The sequence below is a fragment of the Limulus polyphemus genome, unplaced genomic scaffold (genome assembly GCF_000517525.1).
Source record: "Limulus polyphemus unplaced genomic scaffold, Limulus_polyphemus-2.1.2 Scaffold1021, whole genome shotgun sequence".
NCBI lineage: Eukaryota > Metazoa > Arthropoda > Merostomata > Xiphosura > Limulidae > Limulus > Limulus polyphemus.
The window spans coordinates 85,820-103,729 of NW_013666631.1; the positions used below are offsets into that span (position 1 = coordinate 85,820).

At 33.3% G+C, this 17,910-nt stretch overlaps 1 protein-coding gene across 1 annotated transcript in view; it reads right to left on the minus strand.

Annotated features, from left to right (window-relative positions):
* LOC106461735 (synaptotagmin-5-like) overlaps positions 1 to 16,499 on the minus strand; it is a 44,115-nt gene extending 27,616 nt beyond the window's left edge. Inside the window, exons 1-2 of the mRNA XM_022388760.1 lie at positions 16,346 to 16,499; positions 3,809 to 4,277 (exon numbers count right to left, since the gene is read on the minus strand). Of these exons, the coding sequence (XP_022244468.1) occupies positions 3,809 to 4,187 (379 nt within the window). The 5' untranslated portion in view covers positions 4,188 to 4,277; positions 16,346 to 16,499. The remainder of the gene's footprint in view (positions 1 to 3,808; positions 4,278 to 16,345) is intronic.
* Positions 16,500 to 17,910: the final 1,411 nt, after the last annotated feature.

The window sequence follows — 17,910 nt, forward strand, 5'->3', positions numbered from 1 at the left end:
GTTTTACATGAGTTTAACGACACACAAAATTTGTGTTCTTTAATTTACCTCTTTCTAAGTTCTGTTCTAATATACACCGTGCTTCCACATGAAGATATTATCATCTTTTCATAAGCTTCGTCCAAGATCAACGTGACTAACTTTTTTTGCGTACTTTACCACTACTAAAAAACAGCTCAAGGTTTCGTTACATGAAGTAGGTTGATACGTTTACTGTAAACGTTTTGCAATCTACGACGTACTTCTTGTTTCAACATTTTCTTTCTCTGTTGTACAAAGGGTAAAGATGGCCCTTAGTAAAGCTCTGAATTTCAGAACTAATAAGTTACATTCGTATGTCCCAAACATTTTAAGCTGTGGTTGCGTTATAACAATGACGGTCAATCTCTTAGCTTGGGCGGTATGCTGCTACTGACTGGCTGCTTTCTCTCTGGTCAGGGATGGCAGCAGATAGAGTTAATAGCTTTGCCATAAATACAAATACTGCCGTACACTCCGTATGTTACAAATAAAATGGTCATTCCTTCGGGCTTGGCTTTTTCCCCCATGAAATTGACTCGTTTTGTCTACATACGAACGGTTGTCTTATGAACTTCCAACATACTTAACTAAAATGACATTGTTGTTTTGTTGGTTAATAGACTTAAGGCCCATTAGTAAGAGTTCGTGTTATATAAATTCCTATTCTTCAATCTCTTTCTCTCTCTCTCTACTCCACTTTTCTATACTCCAGAGAAGCTTAATATTCTTGGTGATAACTGTTACTAATAACTGTTTTTTTCAGATTACCTAGGTTATCTATGGCCTTTCTCAGTGAAAGTAAATTTGGTACAATTACTTTTTCTGACACAAACACCGATTCTTTCATATTCCTGTTAAGGTTATTTTTCAAATTATTCTACCTTTTCGTCTACATCAAATTAACTCATTGAAACATGTATATTTTTGTAAAATGAAAAACATGAATAGATCTCACTGTCACACCCACCATTTTACCTGTTTCATGATGGTAATGTTTGAGGATACTTAGATTTTCAGCTACATTTAACAATAACAATTTTAATTACCTTTATTGTATAGATTGAAATATAAAACACATTTGCTCGTATTCGATAACAAATGTCATACCAAACTGACTGCAGATTGGAAGTATATCACCTTTTATCCAACAAAGCCCGCCGATGGGTCACCGGTAAGCTGGAGGGCTTATAACATTAAAATTAGAAGATTGATACCTGTAGTGGGCAGAGCCTATCATGCAAGATAAATAAAAGAATGTTATCCAACTGAGCTTTATATATCTTTAGGTGTGGAAGACAATTTCGCGTAACTTATTACAAATCCTCAATATAACTTAAACCACAGGAACAGGACTTTTTACTTTTTTAGGTATTTTAGTAACTACATCAGATGAAATTACTTTAAAGCTATGATTTATTGTCATTTATGTTTTACGTAAGACTAGAATTCTGGGTGTGCATTATTTCCTCATATTATTAATTACCGTAATGATGCTGTTTGAGAAACATAGTTGGCAAGAGAGCATAATTAGGAACGTTTTTACTGTCGGATATCTGCCTTGAATGTCACAATTTGACGAAGTTCCGGAATATTTGTGTTCCTTCTTTTGATCAGTGAGATAGGTTATGGACAGCTTTGTGAAGCTCTGACGCGTTCCTGTTTGAGGGCTCTTGTGTGACATTTACAATTCAATAGGGATTCTGCTTTCGTTTTAATTCTTTTTACATTAGTCTTATCCATAGATTATTTAATTTCTTCTCCTTTGGCTCTGTTGAGTGCTTGTTCGCGTTTTTTTTCTAAATCTAATACTTCTTTTACCTTCTTTGTTTTCGCCATGAAAGGTTCTCAATACTTGTACTTTTTTCATACCAAAGTCATTCTGATATAGATGACACTTTTTTATTTTTATATATAACTTGTGAGCTTCTGGTAGTAATCTGATACATAAACAGCATCAAGTGGAACACATCATTGTTGTTGACGTTTCTGATACTAATACAACTAACTTAGATACCTTTTTTAACGTGACACATGTACTGTGGAGCATGTACTTTGTATCAGTTCATATAGTATTTAGCTCTGTCAGTCTTTGACTGATTTGGCTTTTTCGTAAGTTAAGTTGGACAAAAAAATGCACTTGTGCCACTATTTTAATTGTGTCAATGTCGTTATCAGTAGCATTTGTCACCTAAATCAACGTGTCCATCGTTACAAGTAGCTTCTAGTAGAATGGTTTTAGGAAAACGATATTGATTACTTACTGTTTTCAGGTGTCTTTGTAGATAGATTGGTAGTCGGATGAGACGGTTGATTCCTGTTGGTATGAATTTTTTACGGCACTGTCGTAGAAAGCCTATTTTTTCTTTCCTCACTAGTTTATGTACTAGATATGCTGCTGTTGCACTACAGTAAATTCGGTCAATTGAGGGAAACATTTTGTTATTTTTCAGAATTTGTAATGCATACTGGAAAAATTTATACATTTTTGGCAATAAAGTTAGAGAAAAAATTACCTTTACTGTCCAAATAATAATCAAACAACTTATTTCAACCAACTGTAGTTCTTGTACCACAAGCCTCAGTGAAGCCCCAGTAGTACAAGAACTGCAGTTGGCTGAAATAAGTTAATTATTATTATCTGGAGAGTAAATGTTTTTTTTTCTCTAACTTTACAAGTTCTATTTGTTACATAAATAAAAATAGATACGCAATTCTGAAATCACCAGTTCCATTTTTTTGGGGCATTCTCCCCCATGATTTAACTTTACATTCTGATGAATATGTATACTTCTGGTTCTTTTAGTTAGAGTTTGCTATTATTGTTCTTAAAACGCTTGTTTTGTTGTCACCTGTTATCGCTTCAAATGGTGTTTTAGCATCTTTTATACTATCCTGTTCTTCCAATATCCTAAGTAAATAACGTTGTTTGTTATTGGAACTTTATAAGATATTGTGAGACTTAGCAATTAATGCACATAACCATGATTGATAAAATAATGATTTTAAGCATTCGAGAAAAACCCATAGTGGCAATAAATTTACCATATTATCATATTACCAAACTCATGGCTAGTTTAACAGCCAGATTAAACCTCACTCTAAGTTTTGGCAAGTATATTAGATAAATATTTCCGATCTAATTCCAATTATTATGATGTCCAAAATGGACAAAATTAAATTTTAGCATTGTTAACTTTGAAATAACTTAATTTGAACAATTCCCCTATAGCAAATAATGCATTCTATCTATTCTTCTGGGTGGAAATATCTGGTAAAACGCTGCCATTTTTGCCATTTTGATTATTGTAGTATACATGATTTTCTTTTTACAAGAAATATTATTACGAAAACTTGTTGAAATATTGTATAAGGTTTGAAGACCCAGAAATACTGTATAAGGTTTGAAAACCCAGAAATATTGTATAAGGTTTGAAGACCCAGAAATATTGTATAAGGTTTGAAGACCCAGTGATAATTAAAATATTAGAAAAAAAACATTTGTCATCAGGTTGCTGCTTTATTTCGCTCAAGGTTTTTTTTTATATTTATTGTAACCAGTTAGCCTTTACTGGTTTCGTTAACTAGGCTATAATGTAAAGTTATATTCTGAGAGAAAAACATTTGACTGAGGTTAATTTGATTTTGTAACCTATGGTTCATATAAGTCAAGAATATATTTTCTTTAAATTCATTCGCTTGTTTCAAACTCACCTCTAAAATGTACATGTTTATTTTGACCTAACGGTATTAGGTATCTTCAAGCTCACTCTGGCTATTTTCAACTTACCTCTTAAATCGCAGTCTTTGTCACCAACAATTAGCTGTTTTTGAAGACTTTGTGGAACCCAGAACTCACTTGAATCCTGTTTCAATGGGTTTTCTAATCTTCCGCTGCTCCGAGATGATAAAAAAATGCCACGAGATTTCCGTGTCATTTTCAAAACGTTTCCGATTTCTTTCTCCTCTGTAGTTTCTAATGACATAATTCTTCTTGTTTCTTCAGCTGCAATTAAACTAGATCTTTCGAACCAGTTTAATTTGTATCGTCTGGAGCACAGGACATAAAAAAGTAAACAAATTAGCATCACTACAAGAAAAGACACACACACGTACACAGCAGTATAGTAGCCACTCGACACAACATTCGAACTCCTTATGGCAACCATTTTGGTTCCTTTCTGGACAAAAATGACAGTACTGCAAAACGGTAATTCAACTTTGTGGTCTTTATACTTCTTAGTCAACGTTGACGGTATCTGCAAGAATAAAAGCAAATGCTGTACGCAGACATTTCTATAAGCACTTAACGAAAAGCACAAACGTGGAAATCTGTGTAATAGGACACAAAAACGAACCTTTAATAGCAAGTTAATAGCGATTTAAACAAAGAAGAGCTATAGAAACAAACGTTTTGGATATTTTAACCTTATTTGACGTTTTTTTAAGTCCAAATATATGGTATTACTTTTGAAGAAGGATACTTCCAGTTGCTTCAGAGCAAACTAGAAAAACTACTCATTGCGTGTGATAATTCATTAATTTTTTCTTTCCATATTCAGAAGTTTAAGGCACTATTATGTTTTTCCACTTCCATTTCTAGCAGTTTGAAAACATGATATTTATCGTAATAAATTATTATTTCATTTTTTAAATATTGCTCTAAACCTAACAACATCAGTAAATTAAACTAGTTATTGTTCAACAATATACTCATAAAAACAAACGCGAGTGTCTCGACCAAATGAACTAAATAAACCTTAACTATATGGCTATAAGCAAGGTTTTATGTTTTTTTTTTTCAAATATGGCAGGACGTGGTACCTTGTGAACATCTGTGGCATCCTTTGGTCTGAGGAAAATATATCGGTCTCAAAAGTACTAGTTAACTAAGGATATTGTAAATTTATTTAGCTATTATTTTAGGCATAGATTTATACATTCTGTAAATGTCTCGATTATTCTTCAAGTCACTTTTATTTATTGTAGAACTCTGGGTTTCGAAACTGGTGAGCCGGGTTCGAGTTCGTGGTATATCACAAAAATATTATTTGCACTTTAAATAAACAATGGGTGCGTCATAATAATGGCAATGCCTCACTCAGCGTGGATGGTTGTTGCTAGGATGCTGCTTATTGGCTGCTTTCCCTTTGTTCAGTAATTCAAAAAATATGGAGTGCTACAAATAACCAAAACATGGACCGAATCCCGAAGAAGAAGAAGACCTTAGTAACTTTTCAATAAATATAAAATACTAATTTATTAGTGTTATAAAGTGTTAGTGTTAAAAATGTTATAGTTGTATTTGAATAAAAGTGATTCTGAAGTATTTTAGACCTTATTCAGTCGATATAAAGTCGCGGTAAAACAGAATGTATTAGAATTACGTTTTGACATTATTTGCTATTTTATAGGTAGTGTAATGCCACAAAAACCTGATCACTTTTGGGAAGGTTATGTAACAGTCCTTTCTGAAGCAAAATATTCATACGCTGATAATTAATGTGTTAAGATCAGAGATTTAGAATTTAAGACAGGAATATCCCTTAGCATCGAAAAACAAAGGAATATGGATTATCTTGTGGTACCAAGGCAATCCAGAGAGAAACCTGCAGCAAGTCGTACCCCACCTGTGGTTTGAGCATAATGTGGCATATTTTAACAGGTGACAATCTACGAACAAAGTCAACCACATGCCCCATAAATCAAGAAGGATCTCCAGCTGAAAAAAAAAAGTGATACAAATCACGTGTACGCAAGTTGCTTTCACGAGGCTTCTGTTCAAACGTCACATATGTCAAGCAGACAGAGAATGAAACGAATATTCATGCTATTCCATAATAATATATAAAAATCGCCAAGAGCAGTGCCAATGAATTTGTAAGGTAATGAGACATCATTGACCTTCTAGAATAGATGGACTTTGGAAAGAAAGAAGTGAATAGTGATGTGTTTTCGACGTAACCTTATGGCACAGCCTTTTGCCTTCTCTTAGTTTATTAAGCACAAAGCTACACAGTGGGTATCCAAAACAGATTTAGTGCTATAATCCCTCAGATTTACCGCTGGGCCAATAGAGAGGGGGGGAAGAAAATATTATCAACTTAACTTCGTAACATTTTTTTCATTTACATGTATAATGATCAGCATGTTATTTAAAATATTGTTCCATATAAGTGTGTGTATAATTACTGATATTATAGTGGTTAGAATATATATATCAATGTCACATGTCTTCCAGCACCTGATATTCCTTGTGTCGCACAGACACAATGGTAATGGGGTTTTCCATAAGTAATGTGGTTTCGGAAGCACAGAGGAAACAAGGAACACATAATCACAAGATTAGATTATTTTCCTGAAAAGTGTTAAAGATGGTGAAACAGTAATAAACGTCACCCCTTATGAATCAGGAAATGATTAGAGGTGGAATGTGAACATGATATTTAAAATATGACATCTTTATAGGTGAGCTGTGGATAAGGATTATTTTCTGGTCATTTGGGTTGTTTTTTTTCTTCGACCGGGTGATTAGGTCTGCTCAACACTAGAAATAAATTACTTGCTAAGCCTACTTTACGGCCTCATTTTGTAAATTAGCAAGTTATCTTTTCTACGGAAGCTCTGTTCATCACTGACCTTTACTAAAATCTTATCTTAATAATCTGAACAGACAACTACACCACATTTACCTAGGGCATGTTCAAGTCAGGACTTAGTCGGAGGTCTAAAGCTTGCATGTTTTTTCACACTAGTTAAGAATTTTCGTTTAGTGAACCCAGTAAGGCCTTGCTTAAAGCAATGAGAAGTAAATTTATAAACCATATTTGAAGACTAATGAAGGAATATGATCTTTAAATCAAAAACAAATGTAGGTGATAAATAGGTTTAAAAACATAACTATATTTCATGATATACCCTGCGAAGTATATTTCCTAACTACGTTTTAGTAATCAAAGATTATTGACCCATAGGTAACAGCAACAGGATATTTCAGGCTTCAAATATAAGAGGCTTACTAAAACATCGCTTATTCAAATGATTATAAAGCATTTTATCAATAACAGATGGGGAAAACATTTCTATATGAGCATTCTGTAATGTTATTGCATTCTTATGCAAAGCTTCGTAAGTTTCATGCATTTTTATATATGTACGATGGGGAAAAAAATATCCAAAGTTTTCTTTAAAGGCATTTGGTATAAAGCTTGCGAAATTAAAGTATAAACTAGTAGGTATTTTTAAGGTATACTTCACATTGGAAGCGACCGTTATTGTTATCAGTGTCAAGAAACGAAAGTTTATGATCTTGGTGTTCTATAGTGAATTTTATACTATTATGTTCACAATTCTAATTTTAAAGAAATTGAGGAGCTTGCCCAAAGTTCCTGAAGATAGTGAATGTGTCATTTACATATATGCGATAGTAAAGAAACTTAAGCCATTGCGGGCAGTTTTTCAACCATTGTTTTTCCATAATAACAGAAATGCATTGGGCAAAGAGGGCGCCAGTCTAGAATCTATAGCGACACCATCAGTCTAATCATAAAAATGAGATCCTTCAGTAGTAAAATTCATAATTTCAAAACATTTACGTAGGAATAGCCAAATTGTCAGTTATTAAAAATCAAAGCAGCACTTATCTGTACGTTTTTTCCAATAAATATATATGTTTGTATACAACGATTCAACAAACTAATAAATGGTTAAAAGCTCCAATGTTAGACACTATGGGTCGTAACGGGCATTATTTATAGATTTTCAAAGACCATAAACAACAACAAACAAACAAAAACTCTTAAATGGTTAAAAGCTCCAATGTTAGACACTATGGGTCGTAACGGGCATTATTTATAGATTTTCAAAGACCATAAACAACAACAAACAAACAAAAACTCTTAAATGATTACCTGATGGTCTAATTTCAAATGTTCTTTCTTCATTTAAAACATTATCCTTTCTCAGTTTCAATAAGAACCTTTGTAACTTCAAACTTAGTTGAATCACCTAAAATGTCTCCATATGTAGATTTTTTTTTTATCTAGCTTGTTACAGACTGCCTTGATTTTCCCAGCTTATTTACAAGTTAATCTGAATCGTGCCAAGTAGTTATATATATACATTACACACACACACACAACACCAGTATTGACAACCTGTTTAGTTTTAATACTTGTTCCCGATATCCAGGTTTTGAAAGCGTCGCTAGATTTAGTGTGTTATTAGATAAATCTATCGGTTTGTCATTTTTGATCAGACAATTTGACTCAAATTGTATTAACACGCATGAATATACAAACTCTTATAAAAGGTAGAAGACAACCTGAAAACTAATAGTTACAGTAGACTTTACGAGTAAACTTGATGGTTGGAAGACGGGTGTCATAATAGCTCGGATAAAACGCACTACTACTAATATTACTTTATTAATTTGAGCTTTTACGTCTGTAACGGAGGCTGGAAATGCCAACTTCAGGGGGTAACGTTTTATAACTCATCATTTCCAATGATGAGACCTTTTGACTTTCTTACTTTTCATTTTTCTTCGTAGAGCAGTCACCTTCCCACAGTTGTCTGCAGACATTGAAGAGTGATATAGATGTGAGGAGTTGTAGGCTTGAGAAATCACATCTTGCTCTCTCTTATATTTCTATTTTACTCTTTCTTTTACATGTGAGACTTGGCGAACGGAGGTTAAGACTGGTAGATAGTGTATCCCCACCGCCGCCATGTGGGTCCTACTTCTCAGTCACCTCCTAAAACCAGGACATCCTATATCCCACATTACAGTCTGTGCCTTGGTGATTGTTTTGGTTAAGGCTTGTTTTGCACAGACACACACACACACAGTTACGAAAAAACACATATGATACACAAATAAAAGTCACAAAATGAGTAACTAAAACTAACTGGTAAGTGTTTATTAGTATAACATATTATTACAGAAAATATATACAAAACTAAAGCATACGATCTGTTTAATGCACTAGTATTTTCATTTGTCTTAACACAGCAGTAAAACTTGTTTTTATGCAATCACCTTTATCAACGTTAGATATTGTTCCACGTTTCTAGTAATACTTCCCATAATTCAGCAAAGAAGTTTGATTGCCATTTGAACCCGTTTTATTTGGCCAAGTTGTGTTTGCGATAGTTCCATCGGCCACTTTTTATTTCCAGATATTTTTTCCTCTACATTTGCTGTATGCTTGGTATCATTGTCTTGTAAATAGATGAGTAACAGATTGATGGATAACAATATGCTTGTAAATGTCAGCACAGGATGCTATCATTTTGTATAGGTCTCCAACATAACTTGGCTGAGATACAGACAATACTCCAACATTCTTGGCCCGGCATGGCCAGGTGGTTAGGGCGCTCGACTCACAATCTGCGGGTCGTGGGTTCGAATCCACATTACACCAAACATGCTCGCCCTTTCAGTCGTGGGGGCGTTATAATGTGACGGTCAATCCCACTATTCGTTGGTAAAAGAGTAGCCTAAGAGTTGGCGGTGGGTGGTGATGACTAGCTGCCTTCCCTCTAGTCTTACACTGCTATACTAGGGACGGCTAGCGCAGATATCCTTCTGTAGCTTTGCGCGAAATTCAAAAAGAAACAAACCAACATTCTTCACCATAGATGTTGTATATGAACTAAACTGTAATACCATTCTATTCTCTGTCATTGAACTATCTTCACGCGGTCAGTCAATAACTAAAAGTCGGTTGTGATCCATCAGTGGGGCACGTGGCAGAGAACGTATTAAGTGCTGCCTCGAAACTGAGTTCACGAAAATGATTTAGCTTTCAATAATTATTATAATGATCAGTTTTAACTACAAACCTTTGATTTTTTTTTTATGACCAAGTGAAATTTACTAGTGATTTTAATTAATCGTCAAATCTATTTTACTTTCAGTTTATTTGAGCTTTAATCTTAGATTTAAAACAAAACTGTCAAATCCTAAGGTATTTTACTTAAATTTTGTGAAATTACTTGTTTGCCTTAAATTATTACAAGCTTTGGGGTAATTACATTGTTTTCGTCAATTTTAGTAAATTTCCAAAATTTACTGAAACGTTATTAAGATTACGAACTTCAATACGTTTAGAACTGTGTTTGTGAAATTACTTACTCCTGTACAAATATATACATCACTACATAAATAATTATAATTATTTATAAGTATATTATATGTGGTAAAAGTTAGAAAACAATTTAAATGAAATCTGAAATTATTTCTCAAGCAAATCAAGTAACGGTTAGGACTATAACCAACTTCATTCCCACTCAGTTTGCTCGACCTAAATTTCATAAGCCTTCTTTTCCTACTATCAAATCAAATACAACTAGCTTATAAGTCAAGATATTTACGCTTCATCTTCACCACACCAATTCTGTTGTTGTCTAACTTCTAACTGACCTCAACTTCGTTGGCTTTTTTTTTCTCAGATGATGATGTCACCTTTCACTAACTTCTTGGCTTTAAGATTGCTTTTCAGTTGTCCTCATCCCTGAATGTCGTTCTTTACCACTGATTCACCATGCTTTAAGTTCGAAAATTTCTTTATTTTTAGAATTTTGATAGTTTTCGTTTATTGAATATCACTTTACAAGCAGTGTTCCTTATGTTGCTTCCTCCCTCTCTCTGTACTTTCATCATTAATTTTATTCTCAGCTGGTTTTCCGTGAATTAATTGCTGTTGTTTCTGTTCCTGCTGCTCCAGATCGTCTTGCCCTGCTTTGTTTCTTTTACCAATTTAGTTTTATTCTTTATTTAATCTTTTTAAGGAAGTCAACGTTTGTTATGATGTTTACTTCATTTCTTCTTGCTACTATGAACCTATTTTTCATGAGCGAATGAACAAAATCGAGTAATGTTAAGAGACAATATCTTCACCCTAAATACGTACAGTACTCTGTTTTTATCTTTCTTTCAATCAAAGGAGGCAAACAGGGGAAGATTTGTAAATTTTACAGTGAAACTAGTTGTTAGGACTCCACTATTAAGGCATTGGCAGAGTCAAAGTTTGTTCTAGGTTAAGTGTTTTATTCCTGCGTCCTTTGAATAAATAGTGATTACATTACCAAAGGGTTAAGAATTAATTTGCTTCCTGATTGTAGCATTTTGCAGGCCGTATTATACACGCATTTAATTAAAATATCACCAACCTAAATCAATGAAACTATTATATGTAAATATGCACTACATAATCAACACTGGATATTCAGACAGTGAAATAATACGCAAGATCCGATGTTTACTCTCATGTAAATAACATTTTTGATGCTTTGTTGTGAGTCTTCCGAGTAGGATTATATTCTCATCATAAATACCACAAAACTCTCGATAACAACTTCATTCGTGGTGCTGTCCATAACGCTATATCGGAAAATCGATTGATCACGTTGCAAAACAAACAGCGAATAGTAAACAGATCGATAACTCTTAGAAGAAACACTCCTTTCGAGATAAGCATAACAGAGCTTATAATTCGTACTTGGTACATTATGTCAGCTAATAATGATGTAATTATACTAGTACATTCGTATAACTAGAAATTGGTAGCATTGTATTTTTTATTTTTGGCAAAGCTACTAACGCTATCTTCTGCTGTCCCTAATTTTGAACTACTAACCGGAAGAAAGGCAGCCAGTGAGCACCACCCTATCATCCACGATAATGGATTGACTGACACTTTTATAACGCACCCGCAGCTAAAGTACGTGGGGAGGGGAGGTAGATAAAAGTGTAGGCTTCATGCGCGTGACGTCACACACACATTACCGGCAAGTCGAAGAGTAAACACCGCCATTTTGGACATAGCAGTGAAACAATCTAGTAATCACAATGTAGTTGGGATTTTCAGTTCTCTTTAATTGTTTTTTAATAAAATAATTAAAATAGAAAACGCTACTTAAATTTTAAGCATTCTCGTGCTTTTCACGAGATTAATTTTTTATAGTTTTGATGCTGGGATAGATTGAAAAGTCTGAGGGCCGACCCCTCGCTCCCTACGCCACTGGCATATGCATAGCATGCACGAAAAAAATTAAAATTTATTTAATATAATGTCGTTTGAATGAAATGCAGATCGTATAGAATGATTTATGTATAAATTATTTGTACAAAATCAATTTATATGATGATCTTCGGGTACTAATTAATCGATAAAATATTCACATACTTAACCTTATTTGGTTTTCAACACCACTCCTTGAATGCCCTTTAAGTATCACTTAAGAACTCGGTAGATTTTAACCAGTTTATTAAAAAGGTATCACTTTATTGTAAGAACTGCGCAAAACATAGGATAACTGCGATATAGTACTTATGACAAAAATGTCACAAAGAAAATGCCACTGTTATAATGTTTGTCATCCATTTCATTCAATGTTAAGGAAATCGGACATTTAATGATCAGTCAAGTGATTGGAATATTGTTGTTAATCCTTATATTTATTCTTATTTGTAAATAATTCATAGAAAATTGATAAAATATTACACATTACCAAATTAATCTAGTTTACACCATAACAATTGTTCTTGCAATTCCTTAATATAAATATTGTTTCAACCAATAGTAGTTTTATAGAAACTGAAAATTAACCCTGGCCAAAGAGAGGGTGCAAACCTCCGCTGGCCCGCCAGTTCTCTTACTGGGATTGAAGTGAAATTACAAGTAAACAAAAACCACTACATCTTATCCCAGCATGCCCGATGAGTCCTGGAGGGCCTCGTCAGCACCAGAAAACAATGTGGTTGAGATATTGCTGTATATTGTTCTTTACTTTCATTAAAGAATTCTTAGAACTGGTCATTAAACCTCTGCTATTAATCTGGCAAACTCCCTCAGACTTGTCTCAAATGCGATTCAAGATGAATTATATAGCTTAAACTGTTCACAATATTTCATGAATCATGACTAGACTTCAAAGAAGGCATCACTGTGTTCCATTCTTGTGGAGAATCAGTACACAAATAACAGCATTCCGCTACACATTACACTGACCACATCCTAAGACTTGTGCTGCCTTATGTTAGTGCAATTCAGGTTGATATCAGTTTAGTAGACGATAACTCCGTCCACCATGATAAATCAATCGACATATATGGGATGCTTTTGGCAGTTACCTCACATTCGGTGAAACGAGTCCAGACACTAGAGGTCTGGAAAAATTAAGGTAGTGGCCTAGGATTACGCAACATATTGATTCCAAGCTTATTATATAGGCTCAATTTTCAAGGTTGCCCTTGCTGTTCGTGATGACCACTCTCCATATTTAATTGAAACAAATGTTAAGCAATGTAAAGAAGTAAATGCTTGTAAATATATATATATATGAAAGTTGATAGTGTATCCTTAACTATTACTACTATGTAGATCTTAAATTCACAGAGAGAGAGAGAGAGTAAAACCTACCACATTGTAGTTTGTAAGTTGTCTTGAACTTACTTTTTTTTTTAAAGTTTTCTTCACTTCTGTTTGAATGGATATAGAAGTGCTGAAAATATAACTTACGATAAGAAATGGCCGCTCGGATAGACTAATGAAGCTACTTGAATCATATAATAATTTGCATTTTTTTTCTCTTTCTTTCTTTACATTTTTAGAACTCAAACATATTTCACTCAAAAAGACTGCAACGTGCCATGGAAGACGTAAACAAATAAATGTAATCTTAAATGTGAAAACACTTCATACTTCCCTTTTATAGCATGTCGTCAGAATAAAAAAAAAATTATTTAAACTTCCTGAGGCTAAAAACATTGAATTAAGTGCAGTCTTAATATTAAGATGTAATTCAAGAGATGAATTTTTTTAAGTGCATCTTTTAACAAACCCACAAAGAACCGAATAAATGCTGGTAGTATATATGACGGAATCCAATTTCTTGTACATTACCTTATAAACAACAAATTTATATCAATTCTATTGAGAATATTGCCAACCAGACATTACTTATGAACAAGGTTCTATATAAGGGATGGAAAATGATACTAACCTAATTTCTCAGTTGCGGTCATTATACGAAAAGCATTATGGGCCTTGGCATCATCATGTTGCAGGAAATGTACTCAGTAGCGAACACATATCGACAATAGTTTGACTATTTATCGCCATTAACTTCTACCCAGCGTATTGAAAAAAAGTTTATTGTTTCACTTACATAGTAATTAGTATTTTGTTAAACGAACTGAAAAACGGATACTGTTCTGCATTTTAATCTAAATACGTTTCCCACATCGTTATCGCAAGATAAATACTGTAAAATATCATCATTAGTTTCATGAACATTCAACAAAGTCCCTACCTTAGTGTAATCTTAAAACGGAGGTCTTAAATATCCATAACTTAAACACCATATTTGTTGAATGTTTGACGACTACAGATGTATAATATATCCGAATATAGTACAATGTAATGTAATAATCTAAATAATTTCGTTTTGATTACGAACAACAGCGGCTGGTAAGGTGTCGTAACAAAGTAAATCCATGTAAACTTGAAACTTTAGAAAACATTTTCGGAGACTGCGCCAGAGTCATCTGGATTTTCGTCACTACAGTTCATCAGAAGTTAGCTCTATTCCCGGTGTATATGCCGCTTTTCAGCTACCCAGAGCAGCAAAAAGTCGAAAACCGGCGAATAACCAAAACAGATTACTTATTTTCGTTCATCTTTCTTCAACAGGCCAAGCGCCTACCTAATTCTAGCTGTAACTATAATTTTATCATCATTTGACAGTCTTCATGATCGTTTACTACCTATTTTATTATTATATGCAAAATTTATAAAGCTTTAGAATACATTATAATTTAGTAAACTTACGTACGCCATCTTATTAAAAAGTAAACAAACAGGTATTAGGGAAAAAAAATATCGTTAAATAAATAAAGCTAAGTAGGGCTGGCTACTAACTTGAAAAAAGGAATCAAACAAGATAGAGATGGAAGTGGACATATCACTTGATCCGGCTAATGATCACATAACACACTAAGCTGTCGCGACTTTACATGGAGAATAAAATCCCTACATCAATGGCAAAACAAATAGAACCAGAATTTCTAATCGTAAAATGTTATTCTATTGTAAAATAGTCATAAAAGTAGTATTCTAAAGTTAACTGCAAGACAGGTATGATGATGAAAGCCGAGATTTTATTCAAACACCAAGTTTTCGACAGACAAAATGATCATTAGCTGGATCAAGTAATAAGTAATCATATGTCTAGTTCCATCCCTATCTTGTTTGTCTCCTTTTTTCAAGTTCAGTAACCAGCCCTACATAGCTTTTTTTATTTAGCGATATTTTTTTCTCTAATACTCTTCTACAAATTATTATTATTTTTTTATTATAATAGCATGATTATTCATTAATATAACTGGAAGTTACTTAAAGTTAAATAAATTTGCCATACGATAACCTACAAAAACATTCAATACTTATAACATTAATCGAGATTACATTATTATTATTACGGTGAAAATCCGATAATAAGTTATCTGGGGGAAAGGGGAGTTACGTTACTCAATAAGGATTTCTAATTATTTCGGGTTCTTAGAATTAACCGAGGTCAATACCTTCAAATGTTAAAACTGTAGTACATGAGTTACGTTAACATTCAGTTTAGTCAATCTAACCCATTTCAATCCAAAAATATAGAAATTTTAACAGTCGAAAAGTTCAAGAAAAAAGTACAAAATCTTGTTAAGTTAAAACAATTCAGTAGGCTTGCAATAAACGCTCTATTCGCACTAATCTTACGTTTTTAGTTCGTGAATAAATTCAAATTTTAATTTTTGAACACTTAAACTAAGAATCACAAGTACCTCGATAGTGAAAATTGTTAATATTAATTAGAAAACCAAAATAATGAGATATTTATATAAATTTTATAAATAAGGGTGTTAAGAAGTTGAGTAAGATTAAAACTACAATCTAGTGTTCTGTACTGTAGTAATGTATTCTAAAAAATAGTAAAATTATTTCAAAGTGTTTCAGCTGATAACCCATATGGAAACTTGAACGTTTTTTTTATGCTTTTGAACAATTCTACTTCAACAAAGTAATAATCAGGCATTAAATTGAATTTTGCGACTGTCCGAGTTTTTATCATTTCCAAGGCTATTACTAATAATTTTACTATTAGTATTTTCCGCAGAATTTAATACCACTATAACGTTTAATACTGATCATGGCATAAGGATTTTAAACTTAGCCCTAACTCTAACGAGGCTTGCCAAATATCTAACTAATATGTCGCATGAAGAGCAATAAAGATCCAGACGCTTATAATAGTATAAGGAAGTTTTACTTACTTTCCCTTAACCTTTTAGTTTTATCTACATTTCAGTGAATCCTTATGCACTCGGATTAATAGTTTACAACTAGTAATAGAAACCACTCTAACCAAGCAGCACTCACAAGTTCTGCGTACAAATACTACCTTCTCGGAGAGGCGTGACTATAAGTAAGATAAGATACTGGATACCTGCATAGACTTATCGTTCTCTTTCGTTATTTCTATGGCACGTGATGTACGCTAGCCAATGGGGCACTATAACGGAATTAGCAATACTTCCATGCCGTGCGTGATACTCACAAAATACTTTTCATTGCTGTATTCAGAATCATTTTAACCGTTCTGTTGTCAGGTGTGTGAATGTATCGTAATATTTTTTCAACTATAATAAGCACAGTCTTATAATTTCTATGAAATAAAACGGTACGGTAGCGAATGAAGAAACGGAAGAAGGTTGTCCCTTACTCATAGGATTACACTTTTTGATCGCGTTTTTCTCAACTTTATGCACCAAATTAATTGTAGATATATGATTCAAGGTATTCAATAACATATCAGAGGCCTAGTTGGGAGGAGTCGAACATTCAAAACTTCTAAAAAGTCCACTATTTTGTAATATTTTTAAAAAAATAGTTAACTTTCCTGTAAATCACTTGAATTCTATGTGTAGAAGAAAATATTCACATCTTTCGACAGCCCCCTCTTGGTACTCTTTAGTGCTGGCTACACTCCTGTATATGAGTCACAAAAATGTCAAATAAAATACCATGAGTATTGTAGTTAATCCCAGTTATTATTTGTCCAATTTCTTTTATGTTTTGCATAGAAAATGAACGATTTCACGCAATTTTATCAGTTCTTTGCACTGAATGGCGTGGAAGTCAAAAACATACAATTACATAAGATGGTACAATATATTGTCCCGACTGGTAGTGAAAGCTGCGTAAACAACTCGTAACTTGAGGGTTAATAAATACTGGGAAGATGGTGATGATTTAAATTACTATAGACTAAAAAGAGGTAATTTAGGACTGGAGCCGAAGGGAAGGGCTAACCGTAGTATTGGTTGTAATAATCAAGTTGATTCATATTTTTAAAATTCAAAAATCTTTACCAATTGTTTTGTTGTAAGTCTAATTACCACTAACGAAGCCATTAATTAAAATTAATTGTCCATAGCTCGATAACATTGCATAAAATTTGCAAATTTTTTCAAGCTATGAGGATGTTCACAAAGAGCATGTGTATGAATTTTGAAATGTTTTTATCATTCCTAAGTAAAGTTATGGTTTTAAAACAGTTGATGTTATGTATTTCTTTATCCCTGCCTCATTAATTATACATATGACATATATCACTAATTTCAAAGATAGCGACATCAGAATTTCATTTTTTGCTCAACTTGAAGGTTACAAGAAGCGTTTAACAGTGTTTCCTCAGCATGTAAATTTGCCCAGTTTTAAAGGTCAGTGCTTCCTTAAATCCTTAAATATGTTTTGATATGCTCAAATTTCGTCTTGGGAGGCTTGGAACCCCTTTATTCTCTCCTCCCCCTGGATTCAATCCTGCTAGAATTATCTT